The sequence below is a fragment of the Episyrphus balteatus genome, chromosome 4 (assembly GCF_945859705.1).
Source record: "Episyrphus balteatus chromosome 4, idEpiBalt1.1, whole genome shotgun sequence".
Classification (NCBI taxonomy): Eukaryota; Metazoa; Arthropoda; class Insecta; order Diptera; family Syrphidae; genus Episyrphus; species Episyrphus balteatus.
Window position 1 is genome coordinate 27,365,456 of NC_079137.1, and position 13,578 is coordinate 27,379,033.

General features: G+C 32.9%; 2 protein-coding genes across 2 annotated transcripts; one reads left to right on the plus strand and one right to left on the minus strand.

Moving 5' to 3' along the window:
* Window positions 1-328: 328 nt before the first annotated feature.
* On the plus strand, window positions 329-2,854 carry LOC129919038 (THO complex subunit 5). The gene is made up of 2 exons (XM_055999845.1): window positions 329-716; window positions 789-2,854. The coding sequence occupies exon 2, from the start codon at window positions 802-804 to the stop codon at window positions 2,782-2,784; it is 1,983 nt and encodes a 660-aa protein (XP_055855820.1). The 5' UTR covers window positions 329-716; window positions 789-801; the 3' UTR covers window positions 2,785-2,854.
* A 2,505-nt stretch (window positions 2,855-5,359) lies between these two features.
* Window positions 5,360-9,502, minus strand: LOC129918835 (probable enoyl-CoA hydratase, mitochondrial). Its single transcript, XM_055999578.1, has 3 exons — window positions 9,199-9,502; window positions 5,587-6,299; window positions 5,360-5,526 (listed from the first exon to the last, which is right to left on the minus strand). Exons 1-3 carry the CDS (start codon window positions 9,284-9,286, stop codon window positions 5,461-5,463), a joined length of 867 nt encoding a protein of 288 aa, XP_055855553.1. The 5' UTR covers window positions 9,287-9,502; the 3' UTR covers window positions 5,360-5,460.
* Between the last annotated feature and the right edge of the window lie 4,076 nt (window positions 9,503-13,578).

Below are 13,578 nucleotides of genomic sequence, written 5' to 3' on the forward strand. Positions count from 1 at the left end.
TTCCCGGGGAGGGAGTCACTGCGTCTTCTGTAATTGGCATGATTGTTTCAGCTCAAAATATTTATATCGACCATGTCTATACAACATCTACAAAAAGAGCTAGAATTTTTTGAACCCAATCACTTTTCACCGAAAAAGGAAAAAAATACATGGTGACAAGACCACAAGATGGCATGGCGATATGGTGACAAAGTGACATTGTGAGAAACAAAATATTTTAAAGCAAAAACAACAAAATTTAATTTCGTTTGCTATTTTTGTATGGAAATTTCAATTCGCTTCAGCTTCGTACTAAACTAAAAAATAAGAAGGGAAAAAAGTGGGAACTACTTAATTTAAAAAAGGGAACAACATTTATTTTGGATGAAAAAAAAGGAATAGACTTGTCAAGTCTGACAACGCTGCGTCCGACAACGGAAAAATAGTCGTGCAAAAATCGTCGAATGTAAACATCAAAAAGAAAAAATCGTCACTGGAAGAATCGTCGCATCTAAATCTCGTTAGTTAGGTCTTGGACTTGGATTTTGCTATGATTTATCTATGGTCTTGACTTAAATCTTAATTTGATGATAATTTTGATTATATTTAAATAAGTTTATTTCATTTTAAACAAAATTACAATAAATACAATACTTTTTTGCAGTAATCCGCCTCTTTGTTCTTGTTAGTAACTAAAAAATATTGAAACGCACTTAAAAGCTGACACGATAACAACTGTAAGCGTCTCGTACCTACTTTATTTTTGTTAAATTATCAATTATTTTTAAACATATTATAATTATTTATAGTTTTCTAAACATAATGGACTCAAAACCCCACATGATCGATACATACAGTATAAAATACGAAGAAAAAGAAGTCGAAAAGCGAGCCACATCATTGGACACAAATCTATGCAAAAAGAAATATGCCGAACTGGGCGCAATTTTCGAGCAGGTATTGAAATTAAAAAAAGACAAATCAACCAAGTCAGTTTCAGAATTAAAAGCCAAGCGCAATGAAGCTTCCTTAATGATCGTCCTATTGAAAAAAGTTAATCGATTGGAAAAGTATCGTATTCGCACCGGACGCGAAGTTTTGCAAAAAGAAAAACTAAGAGTTGACAACAATAGACTCCACCTCCAGAACCTTCTTTATGAAATTAGTTATCTAAAGAAAGAAATTCAACGTTGCTACCAATTCACTAGCTGCGATGAGTACATTAATCTTGTTTCCGAAAACGAGTTCTATGAAAAAGCTCCATTATCTATTTCACGACCAGAGGCCACTAAGGTTTCAGAGCACATCAAAAGATTGGCAATGCTTGAATGGGAGCTACAACAACGCAAGGAATTATCACTTCTATGTGAGGATTTGGTCTGTCGAAAAGATATCGAGATCAAACGAATCTCAAGCACTAACGAGAGATTGGAATCGTTTGGGCCCTCGCTGTCTACCCTTCTGAAGGCAACTAAAAGATTACAATCGATTTTGGGACTCGATATCGAGAAAGAGTGGGAGGTGAATAGTATTGCTAAGCTCTTACCGCAGTCACTATACATGTTGTACATGAAATTGACATCCTTTGCTCAATCTTTTTGCCCATCGTTAAATGTAACTGTGGAAGGCACAGAGGATGATGTCCGGCAATATGAATTGACAAAAGGTGACGAAGAGACGCATGATTACGAACAAAATTCCGATGGTGAAGAAGTGGACTCTAAGCGAAAGAAACATTCAAATAAGTCCGAGAACGCTGAGAAGAAGGCGAAAGTTAATTTCGAGCCATTTCCGCTTTTTATAAAATTCACAATAAGTCGAACTGAAGAACCTAAAGGAAATATATCGATTGAAATCAGATACTTCCCTACTTTGGGCTTCGTAACTGCGGCTTCTAGCTTAAATATGGACAGTTTACCCATGACTGAAGTCGTTTCGTCAGAGAATATCCTAAACTATTTATTTGAAGCAGATTCTGGTGATACCAATCCTTCTCTAAAATCAAAATATCAACTCCATGAAATGAAGACAAATGAAGAAGACTGCCTCAAATGTCTTGAAGATAATAAACATGGAAAACCTTACAAATGGGTTCAAAAACTCTGTGGCTTGGACTTTTTTGAAGTTGATTCGATTGCCGAGCTTTCGCCTAAGCCACAAACGGATGCAGATAAGGAAATCACAGTGGGAGAGATTATTAAGAAAATAAAATTTCAATGGAGTTCTCGTTTAAACTTGTATAAGCAACTTTTTCAGTTGGAAAACAAGAGTAATAATATTTTCATGAAGAATTCCAATTTTATAAATGTATCTTTGTGCAGCAGTATTACTCTATGGGCTCCCATCACCTGGGAAGATTTTATGCAGAAGAACTCACAGCATATGTTGAGTCAGAAAAAATTCGTCAAGCCTGGAAATCTATTTTATCGAGCTGTCATCACACGAGGAAGCATGAAACTTGAATGTTTTATAAGTATATCACCAAACTTCCCAACTAAATCTCCAATTTGGTCGTTTTCTGTATTCACTGATACTAAAACAACAGCAAGTAGAAGTGCTGCAATTAAAGACATGGAATACTGGACAAATGCATTGACTCAGTCGCAATTAAAGAGTAAATCGTCTTTGTTGTTGTCACAGATGGTGCGGACACTTTGCAGTTTTGATATATTTGTTGAGACCGATGTCACTCAGCAGAAGTTGCCTGAATTTACACAGGATAAGATTATGTTGAAATCCCACTCGAAACGAAACAGGGGACTGCCGCTGAAATTTGTTAAGAACTCAATTTTCAAACACTTTTAAGGTATACATAATTAGATTGTTAAACTATTAAAGTTGCTTATCACTCAGCTGGTACTTGTTTTGTATTTTATTTAAGTTGTTCCAACTAATAATTATAACACTAATTTTAAGGTTGGTTTTCACTTCGAAATTTTATTACTTGACACAGATCGCGCTAAATTTTAATTCCCTTGCAAAATTCTCCAACAATAGGCCGAGTTTAAGTTTTTGAGATCATTTTTAAATCAGATCGTAAAATTTTAGAACGATCTGGGGACCTAATCTGTAATTTCTAATTTGTTCTCTCTACTTCTTAGGCGGAATGAAATCTTCTAGTTTCGAAATGAGAATTCCTAAAGTGGAATTTTCGTACCCTGTAACTCGTTTCCGAAAACATTCGAATACGGAAATTTTTTTCTACAACATAAATGCACAAGGATGGGTGTTTTCATAAACGTCTGCCTAACTTAGGCCTGCGTTAGTCGTGTTCATAAAGTCAGATCTGCGATCGGACTAACTTAGTCCAACTGCAGTTCTGCTGTTCATAAACGTCAGTATGTCGTCAACATCGGGCAGATTGCGCAGCCAAAAATTTTATTGCTGCAGAACTCAAGGAGAAATTTATTTGACTCTTGATTTTATTTTTTTTTTGTTAATAAATGTAAATATTGTTAAAAAAAATGAAAAGCAAACATATTAATTAGGGTGGTGCAAAAAATGTTTCTTTTTTCATTTTTCAAAAAATTTAAATTTTAATGACACAGAAAATTTCGAAATCGTGTTTTTTGAGGTAATTAGTTTATCTTAATTTTTTTCGTATTAGGGTGGCTCTAAAAAATGTTATCTTTCTACAGTTGCTTGAAGAATTCCAAAAAAATCAACGTGGATATTGTTTTGACCAGATTATCGAAGAAAAAAAAAATTTCCATTAGGGTGGGTCAAAATTTTTTTTTTTAATTAATTACAAAAAAAATTGTTTTTCACTGCAGAGAAAGTTTGTAAAACATGGTTTATGAAATAATATGTAAAATTGGGGTAGGTATTTTCGAATTAGTGGGCTCAGAAAAATGGTATATTTAACATTTACGCTTGGAATTCAACCAAATTCAATTTAATTAATTCAGCATGAATTTAATATTACTATAGCAAAAATGCACTTAACAAACTTTCTGTGCACTAAAAATCATTTTTTTTTTCAAACGCATAAAAAAACTTTCTTGAACACCCTAATTAAAAATATTTTTTCCATAGATAATTTGTTTTAAATGTGAACTACTCGGTGTTTTAATTATTTTTTTTTTAGCCACCCTAATGTAACACGGTTTACAAATTTTTCGTGTTATTAAAAACAATATTTTCGGGAACTGAAAAAGAAATATTTTTTTGCCTAAACAAAACTCATTCTGTGGTAATTTTTTCATAGTTTTTTTTCTGACGTTTATGAACACTCAGTGACTGCTGAAAGTTGTACCAACGCAGGCCTGCAAACATTCTGCAGAAGTGGTGTGTTCATTAATGCAGCAAAGCAGAAAGACGATTGGACTGACGCAGATTTCCGACGTTTATGAAAACACCCGATCTCTTCTGAAAGTAAATCTTAGTGATGGTAACAAATCAAATTAAATAAAATCTATTTACACTGAATTTCAAGCTCAAATCTAGCTTCCAGTAAATGTACGTCATTAAATTAAATGCTTATTTAACATTCGCTGCCCAAAAAATTTTTTTACTGATCATTGCATCAGTAATTTTTTTAACAGTAAAAAAAGAACTGCATCAGTAAAACGACATGGATTTTCTTTGGCATTCGGCAATTTGCTGTTCAGTAAAATGAAACTTCATCAGTAAAATTTATAAGATGGATTTGTGAATAAAATTTAACACCAAATTCATTGCTTCTTAAAAAAAAATAGTTAAAATAAGCTTTCAACTTATTTCATCAATATTTTGATCAAAATAAAAGTTTAAAGTATTTTTTAAATACATACATATTTTTTATTTTAATACATTTTTTGCAGATATATTCTCACCTCTTCCGTAGAGATGCCGCGAACATTGATTTTTCCGAATACCGAGTATTCGGCCACGCTCCTCGGCCGAATACCGAATATTCGGCCAAGGACACTCAGAAAAAAACGTTGGTAATTTCAAAAATTTTATACTTTGTCTCAAGAATAGATGTGGCTTAAAAAATTCCCAACAACATCGTATTGTAACGATGAATAACTGAACTACTTTTAAGATAAATGTCTGAACACACTACCTACTACTACTAATTATTATGAAAGTTTTTCTTTAAACAATGCCAAAAGTGACTTAGTCCACTTTCATAATCATGGGCACATATGTAGTATTAATTATTAGTAATTTTTCCGTTTCAAAAGTTTTACAGAGTACCAATTCAAAATCGGAATGGAAATTGACTTTCGGAACGAAGCACAGAGTAGGGCCCTGATCTTTATACACAATGTCAGTTGAAAACCAAAAAAAACTGACAATAGTTTTTTTTTTCTTTTCATGTCTATTGCTCAAATCAGTTCATCATCAATTCTTAAGTGTAATCATTCATATATGATTACTAAAAATAAAAACAAAATTGTGTTATATTTTCTCACTGTTATATATTTCGATTCCAAAATTATTATGTTCTTAACAATAAATGCAGACTGGTAAAAAAAATATCATCCCTCCTTAGATCTACTTATTATTGAAATTTGCTGGGCGCTTCTCAACAAAAGCAGTCATGCCCTCCTTACGATCCTCCTAAAAAAAATAATAAATTAGCCAAAGTTATTAAAAATATCAATAAAAATCAATTTTTACTGTAGAGAAAGTTGCATGGAAAGTCCTGCGCTCAAACTTTAAACCTTCCTGCAAAGTAGTTTCATAAGCAGTATTAACAGCCTCCTTAGCCAATTGCACAATTAAGCTTGAGTGTGATCCAATTTTTTCACCCAGTTTAACTGCTTCGCTAACCAACTGATCAGCTGGAATAACCTTACTGACTAAACCCATTTTTTCGGCTTCCTCTGCGTTGATCATGTTTCCAGTCAAACAAATTTCCATAGCCTTGGACTTGCCAACGGCGCGTGTCAAACGCTGTGTACCACCAGCTCCGGGAATCGTTCCCAAAGCAATTTCTGGTTGACCAAAACGTGCCTTATCCCCAGCATAGATTATATCACACATCATAGCCAATTCACATCCGCCACCCAATGCGTAACCGTTTACAGCGGCAATAATTGGCTTCTGGCACTTTGCTACACTGGTCCAATCGTTCAGAAAATTTCCCATGATGCAATCAGCGTAGGTGTTTGATTGCATTTCTTTAATATCAGCACCTGCTGCAAAAGCTTTTTCGCTGCCAGTTATGATTATAGCAGTAACTGCTGAATCCTTTTCATAATCGGCTAGAGCCGAACTCAATTCTTTCATCAAACCATTGCACAGTGCATTTAGGGCTTTTGGCCGGTTCAAAGTGATAAGGGCAACGTTTTTTTTTTGCCCGGTTATTTCAGTTTTAATATATTCCAATGCTGTAAATTAGTAAACAAAAATCAAATTACAAAACCTTCACAAATGTTGGTAATCTGTCTAAATATTGTCTTAAATTTAGATATAAGTAGATCTTACAGCGTAATCCAAATCTTTTTACACTTTAAAACTGTGATCTAGCCATGGCTGAACAATAATTAATAAAAGAAGTGGAAATGTGTGTGGGTCCAACATATACATATGCAATATAGCATAATGTCTCTACACCGGGGTTATACCTCCAGCGCTCACCTACGTTTCACAATGTTGGACAATTTGACGGACAGACAGTTAAACGACAGCTAAGATGAAGATACTTCGTATGAGTAATCAAGCTTCTCGAATTAGAAGTACGAAGATCCCAGAAAGCCTACATACTTGCTAAAAATGTCAAAGGATGTACTTTGAGAACCTTGTCAAAAAATCAATATCATACAACGTTCTGATGTGACCGTAAACTAGAACTGGTGTGTCTATAAAAACACCTGCTAAGTACCTATAAGCTAAATGCAAAAACAAGAGCATTCAGATGGTTTCAAATATGGAACAATGGCGAACCCAGCCAACATACGCATCACTTACATATTAGGATGCTCCCCTACAATGGTAGCCAATGCAATAAAGTCAACGAAAGACCCGAAACGCGCGGTAGAAAAAGAAAAAAGACCGCCGTAGATGACAGGCGTATTGTCCAGACGAGGAAAGTTGAGCCTTCTGCATCGTTGTTTCACATCCAGAAGGCTTTAAGCCTAGATTGCAGTGCAGTGAACATTCGGAGGCGAATGTTAGACACTAATTTGTACGCTTGAAGTCCACGAAAAGTTCCGCTCTTAACAAAGAAATATGTTAAAATACTAAAATTTTCGACCCTCCATGTTTAACTGTTTTCGTCGTATACTTTGGAACATAATCCGTATTGGGTGGACGTCGGACGTATTGTGGAGATCCAGTACCACCAAAAGGGACAAATATGCTGTCATCAGTAAACAATATGTTACGCCATTACTTTGCTGGCCAGTTTATGTGGTCTTTTACAAACTGGATACGCTTTTTAACATGTTTCGCTGAACTTTTCGTGGACTTCAAGCGTACAAATTAGTGTCTAACATTCGCCTCCGAATGTTCACTGCACTGCAATCTAGGCTTAAAGCCTTCTGGATGTGAAACAACGATGCAGAAGGCTCAACTTTCCTCGTCTGGACAATACGCCTGTCATCTACGGCGGTCTTTTTTCTTTTTCTACCGCGCGTTTCGGGTCTTTCGTTGACTTTATTGCATTGGCTACCATTGTAGGGGAGCATCCTAATATAAACTTGAATTTCCAAGTAGGTTTTCCCTTCTTCAAGCAGCTTTCGTATAAGTTTCCTTTATCCGAACTGCAGTGTTTTGCTCTTCGAACTTTAAATAGATTAAAACCGAAACAAATCGTTTTTTGTTGAAAAATTATTCAAATTATATGAGTACTTACTTTTAAACCAAAAATAAATATTCTAAGTTATAAACCGCTTTTAAATTCTTAAAAAATAACTTTAACTACTATTATTTTGAACAGGTCAAATTCGAAAGAACAACCAAAAATCAATGAAAAATTATTTGGCACCTTCTTTTTCATTTTAAAATTACGATACATTTATTAGTAATTGGCCGTTACAAACTTTGACATCAAAGAAATTAAATTTTTAACCATAGAAGCACCGTAAATATAACAAATGTTATTTTGTTGCAGGCACTACTATTATTTTGAACACAACTGTATGTGAAGAGTTATGATCATCTTGACATCGAGAAATAAGAAAGTTGTTTTAAGGTATGTATACTTTAACTCATCTTATGTTTGGCAGGATGTTAGATGATGCCGCCTTTAATTTCTGGGTGGCTAGATACTATTTTTAAATCTATTCTATAATAAATATAGGGAATACAAAATTTAAATCAATAAAAGACTGGTTTGTTTCATTCCTTATTTAACATTTAAATAATTAAAATTAAAGTTTCTAGATAGAATGAATTTGTATTAAGTTTAACTAGAATTGAGATTTTTTAAACTGCACCCTACCTAAACCTACAGGTTTTTTTCTATTATTCTGTACCTAGTTTCTCATTTTTCATTTTTAATGCAAAGAAAAACAATTTACAGAATATCTTTTGTTTTCACTTTGCGAATAAAATTAAAATATCAGTAGTTATTGGGCCATATTCATAGTTCTTTCAAAAGCTGTAACCTTTCTTGCTTCTTAGATAGACTGAGGTTTATCTTATTCATAGACATAGACCCACTTCTAAGTCATTTTTCTATGGAAAAGAGCTGCTTCTAACCTGGGTAATAACTTTAGACTCCAGTCTAAGTTAGAATCGCTTTTAAAATATGACTATGCATATGGCACATTGAGTTGTAAAAAAAATTGGGCTATAGGGAACACTATGGCAATATTATGATGCGTTTTGCGTACCAGGTACCGTTGTATACATAGCTTGGTATACCTTTGTTGTTCTACTAATGATAAATTCATATGCTATGGTATCAGTTCCATCAGTATCTGTTAATAATAATAACCATTATCAAGTTGTGCTTCATTAGGTTTCTAGCGATCCTGAATGCAGTTTGAACTTTCAGGAAGGCAAGTGCCCAAAAATATTTTAGAAACTATTAGTAAAGTACACCAACATTTTCTTAATAATTTTCTTGTCGGGAAAGTTTTATGGTGTCACTGCAAATGTGTTGTGTTGGTTTTATGCAAGTTAAAAAATGTTATGCAATATAAATTATATTTGAGGGACGAATTCATTTTTTGTAAATTTGTATTCTTCTATAGAATACTCTTTCAAAACAAAAAATATTTATTTCCACCCGTGAGTTCAAAGTCCAAATATTATTACAAACAATTTAGCATAATTGTATACCTGTTGAATATAAACGTGGGACTTGGTTCCGTGTCACAGCTTGAAGAATGTGAGCACGACCGGCTAAAAGTTTTCCAATGTTCGCCATTTTTTTGTATATCTACCAACAAGTACTGATATAAGCAGAAAAAATAATAAATTCCAAAGCGAAATTAAACTTGAGAAGTTAAAAAAAAGCCTTATCGCAACTGGAGATGCTCACAAGAAAACTTGTTTTGCTACAGTTGCCTTATCTTTACGATAAGAGGAGAGTTGAAAGTCAAAGATGAATTTGAATTATCAAAAGTGACTGGTGGAACAGAATGCAAATTCGCTTGCAGAAAAATCGCCGTGGTACAAGATGTCAAATAAAAGGCCTGTTCCATTACACTCAGAGATGGCAAAAATTGGATTTTTTTTGATTTCCTACATTTGTTACGTCTACTACATAAATGAGGTAGTTAACGTAGTTTAATAGCTGCGTTCCTTTGGAAATATTTATCTACTTTTTAGTACTTAAAACTACTTTGATCTACTTTGCTATACTGAAAAAGTAGTTCAAAGCAGCTTTAAGTACTAAAAAGTAGATAAATATTTCCAAAGGAACGCAGCTAATGTAGTTAACGTAATTAAATGTAGCAGACGTAGCGCTAGACGTCAAAATGTAGTTTGAAATGCCAATTTTACCACCAAATTGTCAAAGTCTTATTCAAATCGAAATACATAGCTGTGATAGTGTAAATTTGAATAGAATATTTGAAACCAGATGGACTTGGGGTGGTTTCTTTGAAAAGGTTTTACTTTACGAAACCAAATTCTCACGAAAACACAGCTATTTATTTTTTAATATTTTTGAAATATAACGTTTTTTATGTAGTTATTGCACGTAGCAAATGTAGGTAGTACATGAAACAAATCAAGCGAGTAGTTTATTCGATTAACTACGCGTAGTTAACCGAGTAGATTACCTGACGTAATCTACTCTGCCATCTCTGATTACACTCCGAGAACCGAGACTCCGACTCCACAGGAAATATTTTTCTCTAAGGCCTCGCCTCCATTAGGATTAATTATTTCAGACTCTTGTATATTTCTGAAATTCATATTTTTTTTACCTACATATGTGGGCAAATTATGTCGTAAAATTTAATTGTAAAACGTACATGAAAAATACAAGAAAAACTCGAAAGCGAAAAATATGACAGCTCTAAATTTTTGTTGTGTCTTGTGTTTTCGGATCATTTAATATGCAGTGCTGCCAAGATTTCAGGTTAGCCCCGATGCGTTTTTTTGTCCAGTTAAGCCAGAACTATAATTGGCGGATGGAGTCGAAAGCTACTGTCAATTGTTGTTGTTTTCCATAGCACTCCGTCGAGTGCGCTCGCAACCGCACTCCACGAATGAAAACTTATGAAAAACAACAACAATTGACAGTAGCTTCCGACTCCATCCGCCAATTATAGTTCTGGCTTTAAGCCCGGTGGTAATTTAGCCCAGTCAGGATGTACAAAAAATTAAGCTGAAATGAAAAATTTTCTACAAGTTTTACATAAATATAATTTTTGTCAAAAATAAAAAATGGTCGAGTTATTCACTAAAACGTGTTTTACCTTTAATCCAAAATGGCGGCTTTAGCTCAAGGTCGATTTTCCCAAAAAACTGGTTTTAAGCTCTCAGTGATCCCCTCTACCGTCCTATGAAAAAATTCCATAATCTAATTTTTTCCATTTGAAATGTTTAATTCGACTGGGCTAATAAAAAAAAAACACCTTCAACAACGATTTTTTTTGACACAACAACCAGACTTTAAAATTAACTTTATTTATTTATTTTATTTATTAATAATTTAACTCCATACATAAATACGAATTGCATTCTTTTTCTCTTGTACAGGAAAACAATTGGTTTGAAAATTTTAATTTACAAATAAATAGTTAAAGCATTGAATAATTACAAATAGAAGTGGACACCCAGGGAAACTTCCGCTGTAAAATTGTCGTCGCTAGTATCGTGCGTTGAATTAAAAAAGCAAATCCAACTATCCAAAAGCAAATCCAGCAACCCAAAATCAAATCCTAAACAGCTTATACATATAGATAAAAGTTTTCCTATTTCAAAAAGTGGAGATAGCCTAGAGGATAAGGTGAATGTCTGTTTAGTTTACCTGCCCAGGTTCGAATCTGACGGGAAATTGAGATTTTTTTTTTTTTTTTACATTACTAGAATAAAAATTAATTAAATTTCTCAAAAAAAATCTCCGCAAAAAAAAATAAAATTTCAAATTTTACCGGGATTCGAACCTAGGCCAGTAGGAGTAAAAGGCATCGTCCTTGTTCTCTAGACTAATATGACTTTTCAAAATAGGAAAACTTATATCAATAGGTGTGTTTTTTTGTTTATCTATATAGATTTTGTGCAAAAAAACGACATCGGGATTTTTGAAATCCATGCAAACGTTTGGCACCACTGTACATATACTTTGGCAGCTGTCTGTCAAAAATGTTGCTTTTGTTTTTTTTTTTTATTTTAACTCCGAAGTGGGAAGGCCATTACATCCATGTTGGATACAAACAAAAATTTTCATATGGCCATCATTGTATATATATTTCCATAGTACTATCATGAAGTAAAACGATCTTAGGAACTCTAGTGGTGACTTGAAAAAGCAGAATTTGTATGAAAAAAACACACTGAGCGCCACCTCAAAAAAGTGGCGACATCAACTAATACTAAATTCGACTTCATGATAGTACTATAGAAATATATATACAATGATGGCCATGGCATCCATTTTGGATTCAAAAAAATTGTTTTTTCACAAAAAACCAAAAATTATCTGTATATTCTTAGCTACATTTTAAGACCATGACCATTAACATTAGTTGCGTCGTTTTTGTGTTATAAGCGTTTGAAGGTAGCCATATTAAATTTTTTTTCGATTTTTTTAAAATCAAATGTGAAAACTTTTTTATTTTTATTTCTAATTTTTCGAAAAAACTTTGGTAATTTTATATACATATCTGTTCAACAATCTTATCAGGATCCATTTAAGACTTTTATCTGAAAAGTGCATTGCGTATATCTCGAGATATTAACATTTCATTGCAACCATGTCAAACAAATTTTTGATTATTTTTTTCTATGAGAGTTTTTTTTCAAACCTCGTTTTCTCCGCTTTTGTTTTTGTTAATATTTTCAGATATTTTTGTATGAACGCAACAAATAAAGTACCTTGGCACTACTGTTTTTTATCGAGAGAAAGTAAAATCTGGATAATTATCTGGATTTTTCAAAAATCTATACAGATAAAGTTTTTGTTGTTTTTAACACGTAAATTGTTTTGATTTCAAAAATCTCGATGTCGTTTTTTTGCACAAAATCTATATAGATAAACAAAAAAACACACCTAATATAAGCTCTTTGAAATGTATAATAATAGGTGTGTTTTTTTGTTTATCTATATAGATTTTGTGCAAAAAAACGACATCGGGATTTTTGAAATCCATGCAAACGTTTGGCACCACTGTACATATACTTTGGCAGCTGTCTGTCAAAAATGTTGCTTTTGTTTTTTTTTATTTTAACTCCGAAGTGGGAAGGCCATTACATCCATGTTGGATGCAAACAAAAATTTTCATATGGCCATGGCATCCATGTTGGATTCAAAAAAATTGTTTTTTCACAAAAAAAACAAGAATTATCTGTATATTCTTAGCTACATTTAAAGACCATGACCATTAACATTAGTTGCGTCGTTCTTGTGTTATAAGCGTTTGAAGGTAGCCATATTGAATTTTTTTTCGATTTTTTAAAAATCAAATGTGAAAACTTTTTTATTTTTATTTCTAATTTTTCGAAAAAACTTTGGTAATTTTATATACATATCTGTTCAACAATCTTATCAGGATCCATTTAAGACTTTTATCTGAAAAGTGCATTGCGTATATCTCGAGATATTTACATTTCAATGCAACCATGTCAAACAAATTTTTGATTATTTTTTTCTATGAGAGTTTTTTTCAAACCTCGTTTTCTCCGCTTTTTTTTTTTTGTTAATATTTTCAGATATTTTTGTATGAACACAACAAATAAAGTACCTTGGCACTACTGTTTTTATCGAGAGAAAGTAAAATCTGGATAATTATCTGGATTTTTCAAAAATCTATACTGTAACGTTTTATTCCGGGTTCACAATAAAACTTATTTAATTTCCACTTATATTTCCGTTCAAATAAGAACACACTTTATTTCAACTCAATTTACTTTTATTATTCGCTCAAACAAACACACTTTTAAATCACTTTATTTACTACTAACAATTCGCAACACTTTATTTCACTTTGTACTGTACTCTTTCACTTTCAAGATTAAACTGTCCCGGTCGGTGTCCACGCTGCCCTT